The sequence below is a fragment of the Suncus etruscus genome, chromosome X (assembly GCF_024139225.1).
Source record: "Suncus etruscus isolate mSunEtr1 chromosome X, mSunEtr1.pri.cur, whole genome shotgun sequence".
NCBI lineage: Eukaryota > Metazoa > Chordata > Mammalia > Eulipotyphla > Soricidae > Suncus > Suncus etruscus.
This window is the reverse complement of record NC_064868.1, coordinates 46,638,579-46,655,411: the sequence shown is the minus strand read 5'-3', so window position 1 is coordinate 46,655,411 and position 16,833 is coordinate 46,638,579. Positions and strand designations below refer to the sequence as shown.

The 16,833-nt window shown below is 35.5% G+C and overlaps 1 protein-coding gene across 1 annotated transcript in view; it reads left to right on the top strand.

Annotated features, from left to right (window-relative positions):
* Positions 1-16,833, top strand: part of MAOB (monoamine oxidase B) — a 147,142-nt gene that overhangs the window by 46,828 nt on the left and 83,481 nt on the right. The window contains exon 3 of the mRNA XM_049767268.1: positions 39-176. Coding sequence (XP_049623225.1) covers positions 39-176 — 138 coding nt within the window. The remainder of the gene's footprint in view (positions 1-38; positions 177-16,833) is intronic.

The window sequence follows — 16,833 nt, the reverse complement described above, 5'->3', positions numbered from 1 at the left end:
TAGGAACAATAAAAATTTATGTAATTTTTTCCAAATAGAACCAAAAAGTTAAATATGTGGATCTTGGAGGATCTTATGTTGGGCCAACACAGAATCGTATTTTAAGATTAGCCAAAGAATTAGGATTGGAGACCTACAAAATAAATGAAGAACAGCGACTGATACACCATGTAAAGGTATGTCTGCTCCAGTATTTGAAGAATATTAAGCTAATCTATGCTTCTTTCAATATATGAATTCCAGTTCATTCTTTTAAATAATCTGCATTGAGTTCAGAGTGATAGCACAGTGGGTAGGGTGTTTGCCTTGCACGCAGCCAACCCCAGTTCAATCCCTGGCATCCCATATGGTTCCTGAGCCTGCCAGGATTAATTTCTGAGCACAGAGACATGGGTAACCCCTGAGAGCCACCAGATATGGCTCAAAAACAACAACAAAAAAGTAAAGGATGTTTATTTTAAAACTATAACAAGAAAATTTGGGAAAAATTAAAACTACCCACCATGATTCATTATCTAGGGAAGTATTTTCTAAAATACTCTTCATTCATAAATTGTCACATTCCGATATTGCAATTTTCTGACCTCTTCTGGTGGAAATTAAAGGAATCATCATTTTTAATATTGTATAATTATGCGTATACATATTTATGTATGTTTAATATAACTTCCTCTAATTCTCACTCATGAGACACTAACATATGTTATATGAAACAAAGGTGTTCATAATCTTGAGAGGCTTTAGTTTGACTGATGGTTTTGACTAATCTGATGAAAATTGTAGACATAGGGGCCCGGAGAGATAGCACAGTGGCGTTTGCCTTGCAAGCAGCCGATCCAGGACCAAAGGTGGTTGGTTCGAATCCCGGTGTCCCATATGGTCCCCTGTGCCTGCCAGGAGCTATTTCTGAGCAGACAGCCAGGAGTCACCACTGAGCACTGCCGGGTGTGGCCCAAAAACCAAAAAAAAAAAAAAAAATTAAATAAAAAAAAGATTGTAGACATTGTAATACATTGTAATAAACAATGAGAAAACTTTATAGATAAGAAGTTCTCCAAAAGAAAATACTGATTACTAACTCCAGGTTTTTTTCTCAAGTAATTTTCTTTTTCATGTTTGATGTGTAAAAAGTATCTTGAATGGCGGCATAACATTTCTGAAATTACTGAATAGAAGTATAACATTTCACTTACTATATGTCAGAGTATAATTTGTAAATGTTTCTCTTTACTCACATTATGAGTTCTATAACTCACTTTAGATATTTTTGCACGAACTTCTTATTAGTTTTTAATAACTATTCTTCACAATATAAAGTATGTTTTGTGCAGATATATATGTATTATTTCTTCAAAGAAGCTGTTGTGTATTTCTGAACCCAAAGCCTAAGAGTATCCAGCATACTATATATATCAGATTCTGATATGTAATTTATATACAGCTCTAATATTAAGCTGGGGAACTTGGATTTACTGGTTGGCATCAAATCTGATGACATAGACTTACAAAAGTTGTGGGTACTAGTAGCACACTCCTGATTATCTAGAATCAATGATTCCATGTATCTATCACCTAGAAATGATATAATAGATGAGGTATGTTCATGCAAGCCTCATATCGACATCCATAAAAGCCTGGTTAATTAAAATTGTGAAGTTTAGTATAGTTTAGAAAGTTTCTCAATCTCAGATTTTTTTTTATCAATTTGAAGTTTAGATAATGCATGCATAGAACTGTTTTAAACCTGAGGCTGAACTATTGAGTTTGAAAAGATTGTAAAGATACAGCAGAAATTAAAACTAATAACATGTTTTCATGCTGTTAATTATTTTGAAATTTGAGCTATAGAGGAAAAATATTTCCTGGTCTTAGTCTGTATTCTAAGCGGGTAAAATGTCAGTTCATTTAGCTCACTGTTAAAGTCCTATTTGTATGGCATGTGGCTTGTGGCCAGCCTCTGCTTGAAAGGGCAATGAATGAAGAAGCTTCTTTCAAATATACTGTGTAACTGTTGCATCTACTTCTTCAGTTGCTCAAACAAGCTCATGAAAGAGGCACCATCTGTAGTTCATGTGAAAATATAATCTATATAGAACTCAAAAAGACAAAAAACAGGAACCATCTATCACTATATCGCCAGTTCTGTGAATTTTTCTGAAGTGATCATAAGTGAAAAATTGATTTAAATGTTAGATTATCTTGATACTGAGGATTAGCAATAGAATTGAAGTAAAAATATTGAAAACAAAATGCTCTAATTACTGCAGTTGGCAACTGGTAATCTGGCAACTGTAAACTTCTTGCAGGACCTCAGAATTTTTCAAAAATTAGTTGTGTTTAGTTTTCTCTATGCTCAATATCTATTCCATTCTGCACCTCCAGAAATAACTGGATCAAAGTCCACGGTTTGTTTTCTCAGGGTGACAGAAATTTGTCCAAACTTATTTCACAAGAACAGCTGCCCATTTCACATGAGCTTCATATATAACAGTGGAGCTTACTGGCTCCACAATCTGTTCTGAGAACATTCTCTTTTGCCCAAATCTGCCCTCCGTTTAATTTCATACAGGTTGAGATAATTATGTTTTATTATTAAGAGTGGTTTTGTTTACTCAAGGAAAATTGTAAAGAAAAGCAATTTCCTTTTCAAATAGTAAAACCCATTTGTCTTGGTGGTCATTCTGATGTTTTTGTAGGTTATTCTGGAAACCAAAATGCTCTTTTATCTTTTGAATGACAACCAGATGATCTTCAACATGTACTAATTTGCTAAAATTATGTCTTTCTTTGCCCGAATTTGAAGAAATATTTTGGGATTTGAAATTAATTTATTCTAGTGATTAAAGTTTTCCATTTGGAACATAAATAGAATAAAATCCATTAATCTTTTCTCTCCATAAATACACACACTTAGTAAAGGTTGCAAACATTGGCAGGACATACAGTATGGTCTAATGCGTGTTAGCCCACTTTACAACTTCCTGAGTAGAAGCCTGCAAAAAGGCTATGACATGGATATGGAGTCTACGACTCACAGATCTAACGCCTTTCTCTTCTGAAAACTGTCAGCCAGTTTCGCACATGCTAAAGGCACCCCTCATAGATATTGAAGGTCTGATTTCAGAGCACCAGAATAAAGCAAGTCACAAGGTTTTGATTTCCAAACTTTCATATCACAAAATACAAAATTATACATAAAATATTATTTATAAATGTGCACTAGTATTATTACTAAAATGTTGGCTCAAATTGCACAAAAATCAATATTTCACTATCATCTAAAAATCATAATATTTTTGCTAGCAAAGATTCTTGTAAAAACTAAAATGTGCAGAACAAAAAAGTGAAACAAAATCAAATGAGGAATATCTGTATCTTACACAGGCTTCACAAATGTGAGACCTAATTAACTAGATATTATTTAATTGTTAATTAGAAATTTCATTGTCACTTAACAGAAGATACCATAAAAGCTGTGAAGATCAATTGCATATGACAGGAGACAAAGGAATCAGAGTATGTTTGGGTACCACAAGAGCTCACTGTTCCCTGAATCAAATCCTCTGTGTGATTTAAAAATTTTTTTTCTATTATATGTTCCACATGTTAAGATAAATGTACATTATAAGGAAAGAAAGCAGTGATATGAAATAGAACACTAGATAATAACATATTTACTGGTGTTCAGAGAAATAGATAGTCTATTAGGTAAGATGCTTGTCTTGCATACGGTTGCTCCAGGTTTGATGTTCAGCACTCAATTTTATCTCATAAGCCCCACAGATGATACTTAAGCATAGAGCTAGGAGTAATCCCTGAACACTGCTTGCTGTGGCCTGGCAAAATGTCATACAAAAACGCAGATCTAGTAAAAAAAAAAGAAGACAAATTAATCAAAAAATAGAAGACACATTAAATTACAGAGATAAATTATCAACAGAATTTATATGCAAATCTGGAATTTAGGGTTTACCTAAATTGTTTAGACCTCCAGTTCAATTCACATATATTCACAGCCTTAAAATAGCAACTATTGCAGCCTTCTCATTTATGTTTTTTAATTTTTGTGTTATTTTGAACCAAACTCCAGTAGCTGGTTTATCTGCCTATAAGGAGTTAGCAGACTCACGTTACTATGTAGTATATAATACAGAAGGTGTATTTATAACACATTAGAAAGATATAATCTTTATCAGAATGTAGATGAGAAGAGAATGGCTAATATATAAGAAGAGTTTGTACTATTGAAATGTTCTAGTATGGAAATAATCAATACCAATACCTATGGATCAGGAGAGTCAGTACTGTGGAAGGGCACTTGCCATTAACATGGCCGACCCTGGCTCAATCCATACATACATCATGTATACTTGAATACCACCTGGAGTGATCCCTGAACAGAGAGCCAGAATTTAACCAGTAGCATATTTACTTGAAACATATCCCTTCTTTAAATGCTCTTTTGTTTGTTTTAATTAAAATTATTGATCTAGGGTTTGCGGGCTATACTTAGTATTGTTCAGGGTTTACTCTGGGATCTGTGCTCAGGGATTATTACTGGTGATATTCAGGGGAATATAGAAGTCTAAATACTATACAGGTCTATACACTATATATTAAGTCTAAATGCTTTAATCCTTGTACTATACCTCTGAACATTCTCATTAAATTTAAGTTTATTCTTGCCATTAAAAATAGAAAACATTGGGGCTGGAGCAGTGGTACAAGTGGTAGGGCATTTGCCTTGCATTTGCTAACCTGGATGGACCACAGTTCAATCCCCCATATGGTCCCCCAAGCCAAGAGCGATTTTTTAGCACATAGCTCACCTGAGCATCACCAGGTATGGCCCAAAAAGCCAAAAAAAAAAAAAAAAAGAAAAGAAAAGAAAATATGTCTGGAGTGATAGTACAATATATAGAGCACTTGATTTGCATGCAGATGACCTGTTCAATTCCTGGCACCATATATGGTCTCCTGAACCCATCAAGGGTGAAACTTGAGTCCAGAGTCAGTAGTAAGCCCTAATCACAGCTGAGAATGGCCCCCAAACTGGGAGTGCTAGGGAAGGGGGTGGGAGAATAGAGGAAAGCAAGAGAGAAAATAAAAAGATAATATGAGTAGGTTATCAGATATGTACTTTCACTTTCCTCTATATTTTCATAATTTCTTTTTCAATTTTTTGTTTCTCTCTAAATCATCCAGTTAATCATTCATCAGTTTGTATCAACCTTCCATGCATCTTCCATGCATCTTTCCCTTTCTCTTGCTAGATTTTTATTAGTGTCTTTAATATCATACACAAGTCATATAGCTATTTATTTAAACATAGATGGTGCAAATAATTAGCTAGTCACCTTCTTTGTAATTTTTTACTGCCGGGACACTTTATAAACAGCACCTTTTATCTCCCCTTTTTTGAGAGGGCACACCTAGCAGTGCTCCTGACTCCACATTTAGGAATCACTCTTGGCAGTGCTTAACGGACTAAATGGGATGCAGGGGGTCGAATCCAGGTTATCCACATGCAATGCAAGTGTACTATCTGGCTGTATTAAACCACTGATGTACTATCACTCACCACACACCTCTCACTTTTATTTTTAAAATATGATTGGACTCACCAACCACCACCACACACCACCACCCCACCCCACCCCACCCCACCCCACCACCACCACCACCACCACCCCACTCCACCAAAAAGAAAAAAAAAAACAGAAGAAAAAATATGATTGGACATGCAATTTTTGAGAGTTAATGGTCAATAGGAAGAGATTAGCTCCAGTAACACCAGAAGATCTCTGTGTTTCTCTTCTGCCTAGACAACTGTTTCCCAGGTTACATATATATTCAAAATAATCAAATTGCTTCTATCTAGGCTTATTTACTGAGAACTTAAGCATTTTAAGTTCAGACTGCAACACAGCTGTTTGACTGCAGAAACTCAAAGTTTCTTATCCTGATATTACTGTGAAAAAGGTTTTACCCAGTATGAAATTATTTTTCTCTCTCCATTTTAACTTCTCATGTAACCTTGATTATGTTATTTCTAGTTTTAAATCTTAATTTATCCATGTGAAAAATGATATCTCTACTTTTACTACTTAAAAAGATTTCTTACAGAAATTTTAAAAGATTTCTGACAAATTTTTTTGACACCATGATTTATAATATTATCAATAATAAAGTTTCAGGATCATAAAATTTTCCAAAAGGTAAGAGCAAACACTGATTAACACTCTCAATAACTAAGCCACCATAATGCAATGAACATGCTAGGAATGTTTTGATAGAAAGGCTAGGCTCTGATTTATTTCATTAAATATTTTTTGTTTTGCTACCACACCTCATAGTGTTCAAGGACTGACTTTTTCTTTTTTCTTGTTTGTTGTTGTTGTTTTGGCTTTGGGTCATACTCAGGGACTAATTCCTGGCTCTGCATTCTAGAATTACTCCTTGAGGGTTTTTGTGGACCACACATGATGCTCCAAATTGAGCCCAGATCATTCACTTCACTTGAAAGGCAATATCCTAACAGTTGTGCTATTTCTTGGGCTCCTGCTTTTTATTTATTCATTTTGTGATGCCCTAGATTGAAGTTAGGGCCTTTCACATGCAAAGAAAGTAATCAGCCTCTGGGCTACATACTTGATCCAAAACATTTTGATTATAAAGTAAAGTAGGAGGTAGGTGATGTCACTTAGAGGTAGAGCACTTAGTTTGCATGTGTGAGGCCCTTGAATTTCTATCCCCAACATTGCAAAATAAATAAATAATTTCATGATGGGCTTTGGGAAGTCTTACTATCAATTAAGAGTTTAAATGATGAGCCAAGTTAGATAGCACCTTACTTTTTTTTTCAGAAGAAAACCAGACCTGTAAACTCATCTGACAATATTTTTATAAGTTTTATTAATACACTGAATAGAAAGCCTCACTTCTTTAAAATCTTACTTTGTTTCTCATGTTACTAATATGCCATTTGGTTACAACTTAACTCATATGCACAGAGTAAAAAATAATGGAGGAGAGAAATTAATATCTTTTTGGTAGTTATATTACTGAAATTTTTTTGCTCTTATTTGATTATTTTATATCTGCATTTGTTGAACAGAAAATATTATGTGCCTAGTTGAGACCCTTTCCTCTAAGAGGCATTTCAAGAGCTTTGTATTCCTGCTGACATATCAGAAAATAGTAGACATGTCAAAGTTTACTAAGTCCCTAATTAGCCATAGTTTTGAGAATCAAAATACATTAAATTTTCCCTTGACACATGCATAGAAATTGAACTTATTAAAATAGTTAAAAAAATAAAAAATGGTTTAACAGAGAGAAAATAAAATATGTGTCACTTAAAACTTCTATAAATCATATTGCAATAAAAAGGGAGACATGTGAAATTAATTTTAGGGGGCAGAGTGATAGCACAGCAGTAGGGTGTTTGTCTTGCATGCTGCCAACCTGGGACTGACCCGGGTTTGATCCCGACATCTGATATAGTCCTAGGAGCCTGCCAGGAGCTATTTCTGAGTACAGATCCAGGAGTTTCCCCTGAGTACCACAAGGTGTGGCATAAAAAAGAAATTAATTTTAATGGTATACTTTATTTAATTTAATATATTTAAAACACTGACACCTCAACACATAGTGAATACAACACATTGTTAATAATATGATTACACTATTGTGCTAATCTTTTGAAATATGATGTGTATTTGCTATTAATAGTACTCTTGATTGAACTAATCACATACCAAGTGCCCAATAGCTACACATTATGAGTAGCTACTTTATTGGACCACAAAGTTCTAAAGATTATAAGATATTTGGGCCGGCAAGGTGGCTCTAGAGGTAAGGTGTCTGCCTAGCAAGCGCTAGCCAAGGAAGGACCGTGGTTCAATCCCCCGGCGTCCCATATGGTCCCCCCAAGCCAGGGGCAATTTCTGAGCACTTAGCCAGGAGTAACCCCTGAGCATCAAACAGGTGTGGCCCGAAAAACCAAAAAAAGAGATTATAAGGTATCATGTACTTTTAAATGTATTTATAATAATTTCAATTTTTAAAAATTCTGGTGCACATTTGATGCATAAATGTTGATCATATTTATTACTTCTTGGTCTAATGTTCCACTGATCAATAAGTGTAATCCACTTTTTTTCTGAACACTTTCTTGACGTTGAATGCAATTTGGTCTGGTATAAGAATGGTTGTCTTGGATATTTTTGTTTTTCATAGGCTTGAATAATTTATTTCCATCCTTTTATTCTAAGCTTATGTCTATCCTGTTCTATTAGTTGTGTATCTTGCAGGCAGCAGATATCAGGTTTCTCTTTTTAGATCCAACCCTCTACTCTGTTTCTTTTAATGAGGGTGTTTAGTCCATTGACATTTAAGGATATTATTGACTGAGAGCGTTGTTGTAGCATTGTATTGTGTCGGGTTGTTTTTGTTAAAATTTGGTGTTTGAATTGCGTAATTCATCTCTGAGTAATTCATTTAGCAACAGTTTTGTTAGTACAAATTGTGCAAGTTCTTTTTGTCTGAGAATGTTTTTAGTCTTCCCTTCCATATAAATTAGAGTTTGGTTGAGTAGTGCACTCTAGTTTCGAAGTTTCTTTCATTCAGTAGTTTAAATATGTCATTCCACTGTCTTCTTGCTTGAATCGTTTCAAATGGGAGAGCTGGTTTGATTCTTTTGTTCCTTCCTTTGTACTTGAGGCCTTTTTTCTTCCTTATTGCTTTAATGAATTCATGTTTTTTTTTAGCCATTCAGATTACTATATGTCTTGGTGTTGGTTTATTGGGGTCTATTTTATTGGGAACTCTTTTTGCCTCCTGGATTTGTACAGGTGTTTCTCCCAGAGGGTGGGAAATTTTTCTATTATTCCTTTCACTACTTGTTCTTCCCCTATCTCTTTTTCCTCCTCTTCTTATGTTTCCACAATTCATAGATTATTTCTTTTATCTTTGTTCATTAAGTACCTCATATTATCTTCTAATGTTTTGTCTCTCATTTCTTTGTTGACTTCTTTGTTGTTGCTGGCTTGTATTTTGTCCTCAAGTTCATCCATGCAATTCTCTATGTGTGTGATTTTGCTATTGTGGCTTGCTAGCATGTTTCTTAGTTCCTTCAGTTCTGTTTGTATGGACTCTTTCATCTTATGAATGAGTTCTTTTTTGATATGGATGAACTGTTCATCTATGGATTTCTTAATTTCTTAAGTTAGTGTTTCTTTGAATTCCATTGCTAGAACATTAAGTGCTGATTTTAGGTCCTCATTTACAGAGTTCATACTTTTGGAAGACTTGGAAATATATTAGGATTTGTCTCTATATCCCCAGATGCTGGTGTCTTCTTTAGTTTATTTAATTTTGTTTGCATAGGGAGGGTTAGGGTACTGGATTTTCAGGACTTTTTTTAAAGTGGTCTGTTTGGTTGTGTAGGAAGTGGTTGAGGTATATGTATTATGGCCTATTTTCCCGGGGTGCATGCATTTACCCAAGTATGGTAGAGGTGTTAGGGTCTAGTTAGTTAGGTTTTGGGGCTATATATTTTCAAAGGGAAAAAAAATTTCGGCCTGCTCTGTCAGCGAGCTTTGTAGTGCAGCAAAGTTATAACCAGGGTGTGTATGTACAGCCCCAAAGTGACAGAGGCACAATGATGGCTTCGTCCTAGTGTTTTTTTTTAAATAATTTTTATTGTGACCAAAGTGAATTATAGATCATTCACAGTAATGTATAAGGTATACAGTGACAATGAATCAGGGTCATTCCCACCACCAGTGCTTTTCTTCCTCCACCCTTGTTCCCAGGATGCATCCAATATCTTCCTCCTTTGCCCCCTGGAGTGCTATTGTAACTGGCCCCCTCTATGTATACCTTGTTGTAGATTTGGTATTGATTCTGTGATCATTGACTTTTGGTTTGGTGTTCATCTGATCATTTATTATTTCCACTCAATGTTGATACAACTGTTTTGTCCTGGTTCCATACATCCCCCCTCAATTTATTAGGCAGAACAAAATGATTCAAGTTATGTGGTTCTATTGGAAAAATAGAAAAAGAAAAAAGAAAAGAAAAAAGAAAAACTGAGAGGAGTCCAGCTAGAGGTTATAAATATCAATTTAAAAGAAGAAATGGGAAAAAAGAAAAAAACATAACAAAAAATCAGCAACTACAGAAAAAAAAACACATCAGCAACAAAAAACAACAACCAAATAATAACCATGAGAATGAAAAAAGGAAGCAGTGCTGGTGTGGCAAGGTTTTGTGCCTTTTTTTTCAAAGGCACAGTAAGTATTGGGGAAACTAAATAGGGAATTCCCTTAGCTTAAGAGATACAGAGTTTCTCTGCCTTTGAAGCTTACTATCATGGGAACAATTACTGGCTCCACACATGCTCATTTTCACAACCCAAGGTCTTTTTATGGTGCCATGAAACTTTCTGCTCCATTATGGATGATTATCAGGTCTCTGAAATAAGAAATTTTGGTATTTATGCAAGTCATAGGATAAAGTCTAGAATAAAGTCTTAGTGGTTCTAGAAGTTCTGTTCCATCACTGTTGTTATAATCAGTCTTTTATAATTAGTGGTCTTAGTTTTTGAACAGATTCTAAGGCAAAGCCTACGATAGAGTCTATCATTATGGTTCATAACTTCTGCTCAGTTACAGTTGTCAAAGTCAGACCTCTGGCATTAGAGATCTTGGTTATTGTATAAATCCTAGGATGAAGCCTGGGCTAGGATCTTTCTTATTGGTACCAGTATAAGTTTTTCCTAGTCATACTTGTCAGTGTCAGTCTTCTGTAGTTAGTGATCTTGTTTTTGCACAAATCAAAGGATGATTTGTCTTCTGATTTCTTACCATTAGATGATGAAATAGGAGAACCTGCCCATAGATCAAGTTGTTGCGTTTTCCTCATTGTCAGGATGTCATATCAAAGCTGGCACAAGTTGGTGCTAGAGTGGAATTAGGAATTTCCCAGGGGGAGTTTGGTTTTTGGTGCTGTTGCAGGGAACTGTGTAAGTTCTAGGTCTGAGATCTGGGGTTTGGGGTTGGATGGTTGCTGTCCAATCACATGGATTCTAAGTTGGGTCCAGATGACGCATGTTCAGGGGAGGAAGTGCCCCTGTATTATAAAATGTATGGATTCATATCCCTAGTAAATAAGAGATTGTTTCTATACATAAAACTTTCCCCCTTTTCGTCTGCCTTTGCAAAAGGGAATGGTGCCATATTATATTGCTGGTGCATTTTGGGGGTGAGAATGATAGGCTACACAATCTCTGAGCCCTGGCTTTGATCTGAGCTTTTATCCCAGGTAAGACTTTTTCATCTAGGTTTTCATGCCAAGCAGAACCAAAACAAGTGAAGTTAAATATATATATATATATATATATATGAATAAATAAATAAAAATAAATGTAAAAAATAATGAAAGAAAAATGTGTCAAAGGGCTACCATACATTTGGGAATAAACACAATAAATGGTATTATTATGGAGATATTAAAATATAAAGGAAATATAGGTTTCCCCATTAGGTCTTTTGAGATATTCTTGTGAGGGTGGTGAAATCCAAGGCACATTTTCATCACTCACAATGGTCTTGTTGAGTTTGAGAAATGATTTGCAGCAGTAAGGTATCAGGTAGTGTCCTTGAGTTGGGGGTCCTTCTGGAGCTGAATCCAATTTCATGCAACAGTCCACATTTGGGGGGATGTGAAAAAGGGCCATCTAGCATGAGTCAGCAGGAGTGTTGGTCTTAGTTTCTTGCCGAGCAGGAGATATGGGACTGAGAGGGTTTCCTTTTGCTTTGGGAGCTGAGTGGTGGCTTATTGGGCAATATGTCTGTCTTGGTACCTAAAAACTTAAGAACTGAGGGTAAAGAGGATGAAATAAGGAGGAATATCCATTCAGGATTGGGGAATGAAACATAGAAGGATTTCTGAAGCGGGGAGGGATAATATATAGGGGGCAATATACACTTTAGGCATGGATTGTTTACAATTTAGGTTCAGCAATCAGAGTGGCATCCACTGTATACAAATTCATGTCCACATATAGACATTAGAGATCTATTCTTAAGTTGTTGTTGGAGGCCTGACCCTCATAGGATAGGTCTGAGTTCTTAAGAAAAATTTAATTAAGGAAAAATAAATCATTAGCTAAGATATTGATTAGGAGAGAAAGAAATGGAAAACAAGATAAGAAAGAAGAGAAAAGAAAAATAAGTAAATATGGTAAAAATAAGTTTAAAAAAGTGGGTTGGTGTGTCGGACTTGGAAGGTTTTCCAATTTCTAAGCACTTCATCAATGGTGGTGTGGGCTTTGCTAAATGAAGGTTTCAGGGTTAGATAGTGGCTGAAGCATGTTAGGATAAGCACGGTTTTCGTGTCTAGAGTACTAAGCAATGTGCTAGTGAGGACTATAAGAGGTGGCTAGTGTAGTATCGTCCACCACATCTTATGTATCGAGGTTCCTTTTCTAAAGTGAAACTGACAGAGTGGGCTTTATTTAATGTAGATTAAATTGATGAAGAAGAATAAAGGAGAGAAGGAAGGAAGTAGAAAAAAGAGAGAAAAATGCAATGGTAATTTGCAAAAACTTATTTGATGAGTGTGACTGGTAACATGTCTATGGTACGCTGTGGACTGTTTCAATGGTCTGAATAATCATATGCTTTTGGTCCTAATAGAAGACATGAAAAACAAAAATGGGTAAATTGAGTATTTTATCAAGACATTGTCATAATTAGCACTGTATATTGTATTTAGTATGATTGATCACTAAGGCACAAAATTAGGGTGTTCACACTATGTTTACAAGAACCATTGTGGACAAAGAAGCTCAAGGGTTATTTTATACCTGATAAAATTAAGACATTAAAACATATTGTTAGTAATAACTGCAGCGGGATTCCTGGATTCCAATCAGATTCTGCACCTGGTTCTGTGGATAAATACGTTAGGACATTATTATAGGCCTTTGTAGTTAGAGGTTATTTACATACCTGTTCTGAGTGCGCCTTCTTGTGAGTGCCCTGGCAAGGTCAAATTTCTCCTATCTGTTCCCTAGTTCCAGCACTCACTCTCTCCCCAGAGCTGTAGGGACCAAGGCACAGAGAGGGAGTTCCCAGCGTGCTTCCTCCCTGCCTTCCTGTGCAAGTTTGGATTTTGTCTGTTCCCTGGTTCCTGCACTCACTGTCTCCCCAGAGCTGTAGGGATCAATGCACTCCTTCACTCAAAAGTCTTAGCAAAAGCACTACTGGTTTACTACATCGTTTCATGCTATCAGCCCCTATAGGAATACAAGATGTTATATCTCCTGGTTGAAAAGTTCTGTCCTAGATAGGCAGTGTCATAACTTATATGGGTTAAGGTGGAGAGGTGGGGGATCTAAAGACAAGGACATTATGATGTGATTGAGGATTTCACTACAGATGAATCTTCAACTCTTCTTTCTGTTCAAATACCTCTTCCTTAATGCAATCTATTTCAGTCTTTTACCCCATAATTGATCACTTATTATTCTCATTTGCCTCCTGAGATAGAGCTCCTCATAGTATGGGATACCACCTCCCTGGGTGATATAATGGTTCAGTGTGTAGTTGTAACCCCAGTTGCAACCGGAGGCTACATTCTATGTTCATGTAAAAAGATAAATTTTAGGTTTATACAGTCAGTGATATTTTTCCCTGAAAATTATATGGTAAGCCAAATCAGTTTGGGGACCTCTGATCTACTACTAATGGTACTGAGAATCCATTGAGCCCACTTACCCAAACTATATATTTGGTTTAATTACAGGCTGTGGAGAGTCACCCAGGAAGCTTGATATAAGAATTTTTAAATTTTAAGACTGCTCATTCCAGGAACAAAGGGATAGTTCAAAAGACTGGAGTTTATGTTTTGCATGTGGTACCTCCTGTTTGATCTTTGGGGCTAAAAACCATTAGGAGTGATTCTCAAGCACTGAGCCAAGTATATCCCCACCACAAGAAAATAAAAAATCTGCTCATTCTAGTGAAACTTTTGAAAATATGTGATATATAAGATAAATGTAATGGCAGACAGCCACACACATATCTTGAATTCATTTCAGTTTCAGTGGTAAAGAATAAACCAAATAAGGTTAAGAGAAATATCACATTATGCAAAACTTCATATTTAATCAGAAAAGAGAAAATAAAATTAAACATTTAAGAGTGACCCATCAATTCTTGTCTTTGTTCAGGCACACACAGAAAAAAGAGTGACCCATCTATAATAGATAGTTTGGCAGTAAAAATGTCATTAGTATTATTTATAACATTTATCTTTTGATTAAAGATGATGAAAATTATAGTTATTTGTCCTTTGGGTCACAACCCAGTGTGGTACTCAGTGGTACTCAGGGGTGACTTTCTGGCTCTCCCCTGAGAAATCACTCCTGGCTGGCTCTGGAGATCATATAGGATGTGGGGGATAGAACTTGGGTCAATCACTTTAAAGGCAAGCTCCTTATCTGCTGTACTATCGCTCCAGCCCAGAAAATTCATTTAAAGGCAACAGATTGTTCTTTTTCTAAGACTAGGATAGTTGTATTTCTTCTATTCCAGAAGGCTTGTATTGTTTCTAACCATTTATCCCTGTTCCGATATTGGTATCTTATTTATCTGTGTATCCAGGCTAGAGATAAAAAATTCTTCATTATAATTCAGGATGAAATGGGGGAAGCTTAAAAATAATTTAGTAAGAGAGTGATTATAATTAATATCTCATTATTTGTACCTGCTCATTCTTGTCTAGCTAATACACTGTTTGGTTATACCAGGTTACTTTCTAACCCAGGTATTTTGCATTGTCTAGATAAATTAAATATTGTCTTATATTTTTGTTTCTGCCCTGGTGAGGGAAAGATAGTTTTGTACTTTCTCCTTTTAAATCTGAAAAAATTTGTCACTTACTTGACTACTATAGTATGAAAGAAACATTTGTGATTTGGAGGCCCAAATTTCAGAAGATTGTTTTCTTCTTTGTGATTGCAGAATATTCCATTATGTATATACACCACACCATACATTCACTATACAATTATCTGTCGTCGGACACCTAGCTTGATTTCATAGCCTAGCTATTGTGCTAAATGTTGCAGTGGGTAACTGTGTGCTTATGTCATTTTGAATGAGTATTTTGTTTTAGGAGTAAATGCCCAGCTATGAATAACTTTTTGAAACATGGTGCCTTAATAAAAAATATTAAAAAATAAATATTTAAGAAATAAACTCTCAGAAGATAAGAAAAATAGCAAAGGTGAAGTTTTGGAGTCATGTGAAAGTACTTTTTCTATAATCTACCATGTGTTCTTCATTTCTGTCATTTCTGTTCATATAAGTTTTTATTTTTTATTTTGGTTCTTAAGCTTTCTTTAGTTTTGATAACTACCCATATCATTGTTTCTTTAAGCTCATTGAATAGCCTCTTTAAGGTGTCACTAAAGATATTGTATGAGGATTTACTGTTATTGTTTTTATTTTAAGTGATATTGTTTTCACGCATTGAGTGTAGTGTTTCCCTCTGTATATTTTAAGTGTTCTTGCTGTGTTAAGATTGACTCTTTGCAGTAAAACCTTTTGGACAATGCTTAGGAATTAAGATGTGGTTACCCTCTTTATTTTCTTTACCAAATAACAGGAAGAATGCCTGTGAACAACATGCAGTTTATTGAGTAGATCTGATTCATGGCCACTTATATGGCAATATGTTTCAGGAGTTATTGTGTGTGGCCCCATTTATATGGTGCAAGTTTAGTGCGTCAGCTGCTGCAATTTAGCAGGCAAGAAGGAGCCCTGCCTCACATTACAGATAATGCCTAATGGTTTCTGACAGAGAGAAGCCTCACCAGGAAACGCAGCAAGCAGAAAGTTAGGCACCATGAGGTGAGCTTATTTATATGGCACAGGACAAGTATAGAGGCTGTTAGGACCTCCTTGCATAGGAGGGGCTCTATGCCTTCTATTCCATATTACTTCAATGATGTCATCCAGAAAAAGCCTCACCTGAGATGGAAGAGTGGCAAGCAAAGGTATATATGCATATTCTTCATAGATGTTAGTTCCCCCCAGACATCAGCCTGCTCATTCGTATAGGCACATGCAAATCTTGTCTTGAATGGCTAATACTTTCTTCATTCTGGCAATCAACAAAGAACAATCCAACCAAATAAAAATGTCTATATATCATCATCTTTTAAGAATATGTGATTCACTTAGTAAAATATTTTTATAAAAGTAAAATCCAGGGGCCGGAAAGATAGCATGGAGGTAAGGGTTTGCCTTTCATGCAGAAGGTCATTGGTTCAAATCCTGGCATCTCATATGGTCCCCCGAGCCTGCCAGGAGTAATCCCTGAGCGCTGCCAGGTGTGACCCAAAAATGTAAAAAAAAAAAAAAGAAAAGTGAAATCCAGACCTATGGTGAAGTCTTATTATAATTAATTATAGTGTTTCATTTAAATAATCTATGATAAATAGTATTCTCTTAAATTTCATTTTATTGAAAACAATGTAATCTTTCAATGTCATGAAGTGTTTTGCCTACATTTTCCTTTATGTACTTTATAGTTTTAGGTCTGATTGATATCAAAGTCTTTAATCTTTTTTTTTTAACCTTTGTGAATGGTGTTAAGGAGAAGTCTGAATTCTTTTTGTTTTGTTTTGTTTTTTGTTTGGGGCCACACCAAAAACACAGAATGCACAAGGGTTACTCATGGCTCTGTGTTCGGAAATAGCTCCTGGCTTGGGGGACCATATGGGACGCCAGGGGATCGAAATGCTATCTGTCCTAA